Source organism: Trachurus trachurus, assembly GCF_905171665.1.
Source record: "Trachurus trachurus genome assembly, chromosome: 1".
In the NCBI taxonomy this organism is placed as follows: Eukaryota; Metazoa; Chordata; class Actinopteri; order Carangiformes; family Carangidae; genus Trachurus; species Trachurus trachurus.
In genome coordinates, this window is record NC_139891.1 from 36,473,021 (window position 1) to 36,480,595 (window position 7,575).

General features: G+C 41.5%; 1 protein-coding gene across 1 annotated transcript; it reads right to left on the minus strand.

Moving 5' to 3' along the window:
* Positions 1–1,008: 1,008 nt before the first annotated feature.
* On the minus strand, positions 1,009–6,157 carry dpy30 (dpy-30 histone methyltransferase complex regulatory subunit). The gene is made up of 5 exons (XM_083991737.1): positions 6,121–6,157; positions 4,170–4,210; positions 3,983–4,030; positions 3,704–3,843; positions 1,009–1,155 (listed from the first exon to the last, which is right to left on the minus strand). Exons 1-5 carry the CDS (start codon positions 6,128–6,130, stop codon positions 1,083–1,085), a joined length of 312 nt encoding a protein of 103 aa, XP_083847863.1. The 5' UTR covers positions 6,131–6,157; the 3' UTR covers positions 1,009–1,082.
* Between the last annotated feature and the right edge of the window lie 1,418 nt (positions 6,158–7,575).

The following is a 7,575-nucleotide window of genomic DNA, read 5'->3' on the forward strand; positions in this document are numbered from 1 at the left end:
ACGACTCAAAATATTAAAAAGTTGCTTGTTTTTAGGCACTTTTTTACTTTTAAAGTAAAAAGAAAATCTGATAGTGGATCAAGTTTTTCTTTCTTATTACAAGCACAAAAAAACTTGCTTTGACTGGCAGATTTTTCTACTTATTTAAATTGAAAATTAGTTTGAAACAATTGAAAATGATCTAAAAACAAGTAAATTTTTAGGTGATTAGACTTATTTTAAGTGGAAAGAGATTAGTTTTGACTAAAATTGAGACATTTTGACGAGAAATAAGGCAAATATTCTTGGAAAGATTTAGATTTTTGCAGTGTACCAGGGCTAAAGTTCATCGCGGCGCTGGTTCCAGTAAAGAAAGTGAATTCATTTCATTTCTGCGTTGTGTTTTGGATGAAAATCAGCTCTGTGACTAAAACACCAGTTTCTGATCCTTCCAAGTTGAGTTCAGTGAGATAATCTTCACATATGAACTCCTTTTCTACCGTAACTGAAGCTTAATGCGACGGCCAGAAGTAACACTACAGTAGGACCGTGTTGGGTAACTCGTAACTCAATTTACAGGCCACTAATTACGTCATAATGTCTAGAAATAACAGTCAATTTCATAGTAATGTCAAGAAAAATACAGCCCAGAAATAATTGATTATAATTGACAAATGCAAATGCAATTTTTTATTCAGGGTGTTTATAGCCTATCAGAACAGTTTTATTTTGAAAATCCAGACTTCATCCTAGAAATATGAAATAATATTTATCTTTGACATTTAAATAGTGATGTAATACTTAATTCAGTATGACACAGTCGCTCTGAGCTGGAACTACTTCCTGTCTTCTCCACCATATCCATCCGCCTCAGTGGTTGTTGAAAGAAATAAAGAAATAGAGCAAAAATAATCTCCCTTGAACTTTTCATTCGTTTTCCCTCCACTTCACATCGATGCTCTACTTTGTGTCGGTCTGTCACAATAAAACACACACACCCTTTCAGAATAAAAGCCCCCGAGGCCGCCGCCCTTTCACATCAACATGTTTATTGTGACCAAATAAAAAACAGTGAACAGTTAATCAACAAACAGAGCTTCACTTTAACTTCTCTCCTCAAACTGAGATTTGTTCTTGAGCAGGAACGCAGCCAGGTACTCGATGGGGTTGGGGGGCCTGAGGGGGGGGGGAGAAGATCATCAGGTCAATGTCAACACACACACACAATAAAGTTTTCAATCAATCAATCAATCACACACAGGTGTACAGTAACATAAACATGTGTTGTGACTGAAGCAGCATCACCGTCTTAGCGAGGTCACTAAAGGGTTAACTCTGGCTTTCTGGAATCTGGATTCCCGGCTCAGCGAGGTGAGTTACCATGGTTACCTCAGTGAGTCTCCCCTGCAGGAACCGTTACGGGGCCGATCACCGATACTCGGTGCCATAATGGAACCGCTGCCGCCGTAACCGGTGGTAACCAGACTGAAAAGCAAGGCAGGTTTCGTTGCCGCTGAGTTTTTAATCAGACCTGCTGTTTTTAACCCCCAGTTTCCCCCGGCGCTACGTGTGTTGTCAGGTAAGTTGTTGTTGTTGTTGTGTGCGACTAGAGCCGGTACGAGCCCAGTTGTTGTGGTTTCTGTTTTTTTAATTGTCTGTTTTTTCAGCTGCGCCTTCATCACAGTACACACACAGCTCTTTTTTCCATGAACTTATCCATGGTAGGGATATGGCAATATGGACAACAAAATTAGTCACGATAATTTCTGCTATTTATCCCGGTAACGATAAAAGTGACGATAAAAAATAGCAATTCACATGTACTGGGGTGCCACAAGGGGGGGTAGCTTCCCCATATGTCTTCCTCCTCTCTATGGCCACCCGGGATGCTGTGTTTGAGGACACCCTTGATGTGGGATATGCGGATGACATCGGGCTGTCCAGAGCAGTTCCCATATGTGACATCAAGACAGACACGTCAATGCGCCTGGAAGCACCAAGGCTGACGAACGGGCAGCAAAGAACAACATGATGCTAAATGGGAAAAAGCTACGGTTGAGCTACGGATATGCAGATACCTGCAGACGACCTCACCACCATCTCCACCACTCTCATCAGGCCGTGTCTTGAATATAGCTCAGTGCTCTTCGTAGGTTGCTCAAAAAAAACAACAGGCAGAGCTAGAGCGGGTTCAGACACATGCCTTAGCTGGCAGCATCTCACAACCCCTACCACCACTCCAGACCAGGAGGGAGGAGGCTGCAGGGAAGTTGGTCAGGGACATGCACGACGAGAAACTCCCTCTGCATGACCTGCTACCTCCAACACGAGGCAACTGCACAGCTGAGACGCTGAGGAACCAGCACAAGCTGGCTGAACCGATGGCGAATAGCACACTGCAGTCAGGTTATATAATAGTTAGACTTTAAAAACCATAGGCTGCAGTATGGCTACAAATGATAGCTAACTGTCTTTGCTCACTGCTTCTTAGCTTCTTTTTAAATGTTTGTTTTTGTAAAGTTCTGCAGTTTTTCGGGCTCCACTGAAAACATGAATTAATCAAATCAAAATCAATTGTACTGCAAAACTGTAATGACTCAAATCAAACAAGTTTGAAATGTGAGAGTCAACACAGAGTCAACATTTATTAAAACACTGGAGCCTCGTTTAGCAACCAGCTCCTCGCTCTCAGCTCTGCCTTCCGCCACGTTTGTTGTTGTTCTTCACGCAGGTGCCTGTCACCATGGTTGCACACAACGTCATCAAACAGGAGTAAATCTGAGTACCCGAGTACTCGAGTAGCAATCTGCTACTCGGTTATGAATGTATTATCCGGTTAACCTAGGATTAAAAAAACGGCACGTTAGAGCAACAGTCTAGTGTCGGATCAAACTACATCATTATGCCGTGGTTCGGCTTTTTGTCGTGTTCAACAGTTTTGGATCAAGCAACGTGATTTTCTGCTGTGTAAAAGTGTTTTGGATCGAGCCTCGAACTTTCAAACCTTTTACAATAATCTGTGGTGGTTCCCTCGGCGACGACAGGTGTCATCAAGTCTGTTAGAGAATCTACTTTCAGTTTACAAACATTCTGAAACCTTCCCAGTTATTTCCTGAGACGATGCGAGGCAGAGAGGACCGAAGGCACCAACATGTAGTGTGGACTAATAAATAAACACCGCTAATGGTTTAAAAAAAAAAAAAAAAGTTTTCTCCTCCGAGGCAGCCGCAGCATAAATTAAATTTATTCCCCGGCATAAAGATGCATCTTAAACTCCATCTCTACTCTATTATCCACCTGATATTTAGTCTGACGACGCTGTGTGTCAGTGATGCGACTGTCTGACAGACAGAGACATTTATTTCCCCCGGCTGCGCAATGTCCGTCGGACATGACGTCTTTTATTTTTTATTACAGTAATCGGTTACCCGGGTAACACCAGGTTAGGTTACTTGGTTAGAAAATTATTCGAAATGCCCATCCCTAATCCCCAGGCAGGGACTCCGTTCGGCCCCATAAAGGTTCCTGTAAGCGGAGACACGCACCAATGGGACTGGCCCCGTAAAATTACCCCAGAGTTCCTGCAGTGGAAACACGGCTCTAGTTTAGCTAAGCTGCTCCAGTCAGAGTGGATCTGCCCCCCCCTCACCGGTCCTTGCCCCCCCCCCTCTCCCCCCCCTCACCGGTCCTTGCCCCCCCCTCTCCCCCCCCCGTCCCCCCTCACCGGTCCTTGGCCAGCACCGACAGCCCCTGCAGCAGGATGGGCACCACGGTCTGGTCCAGGTAGGCTCTGGTGGGCAGCGCCTGCAGGTCCACCTTCTGCTTCAGCTTCTCTCCGCCCGCCTTCTCGTTCTCCACCGTCCTCTGGACAAAAACACAAGGCATCATGGGAGCTAAAACACAAGGCATCATGGGAGCTAAAACACAAGTCATCATGGGAGCTACACCTCCAGCTACACCTCCACTCAGTCTCTATGTCTGTGTGTGTGTGTGTGTGTGTTACCTGGATGTTGTCTGTCAGGCCGTAGTCTGCGTGAGGGTTTTCAGACACCTGAGGAGGATTCACCATCACTAACACAGCAGATCAATAACTACACTGATCAATAACTACACTGATCACATCTAGCAGTTATCAATCAAACTAAACAGTGAACAGTGTGTGTGTGTGTGTGTGTGTGTGTGAGACTCACTGGAGTGTGTCCCTCCATCGACTGCTCAGCGTCTGTGTGATCTGAAAAACAACAGAGCTGCTTCACTTCAGTGTCCTGCACCTTTACATTTCACTTCTCTCTTCACTAGGACTCTAGGAATTCTGCCATCACGGAATCACGGAAAATCTGTTTTTAACGTGAATTTATTTTCATGATTTGACTGAAACGCTGTTTCTCGGGTGGAAGAGGAACGTTTGTCTGAGGAAAACTGCAGAGAGAAGCAAATCTGAGTGGCACCGTTTCCATTTGACTGGAAACTGTTTAAAGCTCATCAGCATTAATATTTAATTGGTACATGAAGTCCTCACAGTGCAGTGTTATGTTGCATTATAAAACGGAAAGGTGAAATCCGACAATCTGATTGGTTGTTAGCCGTGGTATAATGAGCATATACCACGGCACAGTAGCCATGTTTCCATCCAAAGTGATTCCAATTACTGGGAAATGTGCAGAGAGTCATACAGTGTTTGTTCTGAAGGTCTGGAGGGAAAGTCTCATTTCTATTTAATTTGTGAACATTTTAGTCATTAACATTAAAAACACACTCTTTTGGGTTGGAAAATAAGAGTAAAAGGAGGAAAAAAATCTGGGTTAAAATGAAACCGATTTTACAGATTCCTACTCTAAATGTTGTGTTCATGAAGCCTTCGTGGTGTCACAGCTCAGTGTGACGCTGCAGGTGGAGACAGAGCAGGTAAATGTTGTTAACACAGGTGAGACGGAGTCGCTAACAGGTCTCAGGTCAGTGTGTGTGTGTGTGTGAGGATCAGATGTGAAGATTTACTTCACAGGTTGATTCACAGAGTCACTTCTACATGTTGTGTTTCAGCTCCGGCTTCATGTGTCCTTATTAGGGTTGCAAAAGGGTGGAAAATTTCCAGTAATTTTCCAGAATATTTCCAGAAACTTTCCATGGGAAATTAAACTGGGGAATTTTAGAAATATTCCAAATTGGAAACTTTCCTTGCGATTTATGGGAATTTATGGGAATTAACTGGAAATTGGGGGTAATTTAAACAAACTTTATCATGTCCAAACATAAATGCAAATATTTTGTTTTGTCATAAGCAGACATCCATGCAAAATAATACAATTAAAAAACATTTCAACAGAGTAGAACTTTATCAACTTTTAATTCTTGTATGAACAATCAATTATTTTAATGAATAACAAAAACATGATGAATGTTGAGTAAAATATTACTGACTCACATCAGTAATATGTTCAAAACACAACAACAAACCTCGTTTTTAAACCAGGTTTTGACTCTTTGCACTAATATTAGGCTATATCATATTTTAATATTGTATTTAAATTAGGTAACACTGTATTTATCTTATGTCCAGGTTGTTCCTTTTGCACTAGTTGTGTATATTTTATTGTTTTAGACATTGTAGGATATATTTGATCACATATTTAATCTTTGTATTTTATATTTCTTTTGCAGCGACCTGGCAGAACAGTTTCCTTCAGGATGAATAAAGTTGTGACTGTTTCTCTGTCTACCGGTAAGTTATCGATCTGTAGCTGCATGAGCCCGAGCTCCGATCACCGGGGATCGATTAGAGATCAATAACCACAGAACTAAACGTTAAAGCCTCGGATCAACCGGTAGTTTCCTCCGGTCTGAACCGGTCTCAGTCAGTCCTGGTCCTGGTTTTAGTCCTGGTTTTAGTTCTGGTTTTAGTTGTGTTTCTGTCTCTCTGTGTTTCTCCTTCGCTCTGTGTAACGTTAAACGGCGGTAACTTAGCTTAGCATCGCATTAACGGGGCTCTGTCCGGTAAAGTGACGTCATTAACGGGCGAACCGGCGCGCGGCTGTTCGGACCGAGTGGAAGAGTTCGTTAAACCGGAGCCCAAAGTCGCGACACGGAAACGGTTTCGCGGTAAAACGGAGAAAAAACGGCACCGATCACCAACAATGAACTCACCGTCCGCCATGTTTGTTGTGAACGTCTTCTACGTAAGAAAACTGACGTAGGCTACGTAGATTCCGCTTTAAGGTTACGGCCGCAGCGCAGCGTCACACCGCAGCTTCCGGTTTCTGTGTGCTTCAAAATAAAAGCCGAGGAAAGCGTTGTATGGTTTTGTGCTACGGTTTTGTCCCTTTACGAACCGCAGTGAAGTTAGTTTTAAGTTGGATATTTGACAGACATTCGCTCCTTCTCAATACATTAAAAATTAATAAAATATTACATGAGTTTAAATGCAATAAAAACAGGTGTGTGTCATAGAGGAGGCTTAGCCCTACCATCCTGTGTTGATTTTGAGTCAACACATGACCTGGGAGTTATTGAGCTCTAACGCTTACAGTATAAAATACATTAAAAATTCATATAAAATACTACATTCGTTTAAATGCAATAAAAACAGGTGTGTGTCATAGAGGGGACTTAGATCTTCTGTCCTGTGTTGATTTTGGGTCAACAGGTCGCATGACCTGGGAGTTATTGAGCTCTAACGCTCATATTTACTGTATAAAATACATAAAAAATGAACCTGTTGGCTCAAAATCAACACAGGATGGTGGGGCTAAGCCTCCTCTATGACACACACCTGTTTTTATTGCATTTAAACTCATGTAATATTTTATGAATTTTTAATGTAGGTTTGAGAAGGAGCGAATGTCTGTCAAATATCCAACTTAAAACTAACTTCACTGCGGTCCATTACGAAAGTTTATGTTTACGAAACAAAAGAAAGAAATGTTCAGAGCGGATATTAAACCTGACAATTAAATATAAATATAAATATAAATATAACAAGATTTATTTTATTATTTATAAGAGTGAAGACAGGAACATAAAACAACCACATGTACATTTCAAGGAAGTGGCCTACTTCAGTTTTACATGTCATCATGATGTAATTTTGACATTAGTCTTTTAGTAAATGAGGAATTTCCCGTGAATAGATTAAATACAAATAACACAAAACCTTAACTTGGACCTGGATCTGGACCTGGACTTTGTTTATCCTGTGAACAGTTTGATAACATCAACAACACACATGTTGATTATCAATAAGCCAGTCTGAGCTCATTAGGATGTGTCTCAGTGACATAGGTCATGAATCAATATCATGATCAATAATCAATATCAGAATATCAACATAAGAAACAGAACGGATGGAGGACCAAGACACCGATGAAAGTTTGTTCATAAAAAGTGTGTTTTATTAAATGATTATTATTCTGTTAGTTTATAAAATACATTCATTAAATATACATTTGTTAAAACGTTTCTATGACGACAGAAATATTAATTTACTCAAACGATGACATCACAGAGCGACAGCATGATGTCGCTTGAAGATAAGAAGATAAGGCGCATCATTCACAAACAGATGCCACTGCTAATGAAATTAACAAGCTTTTTCTGAACTTT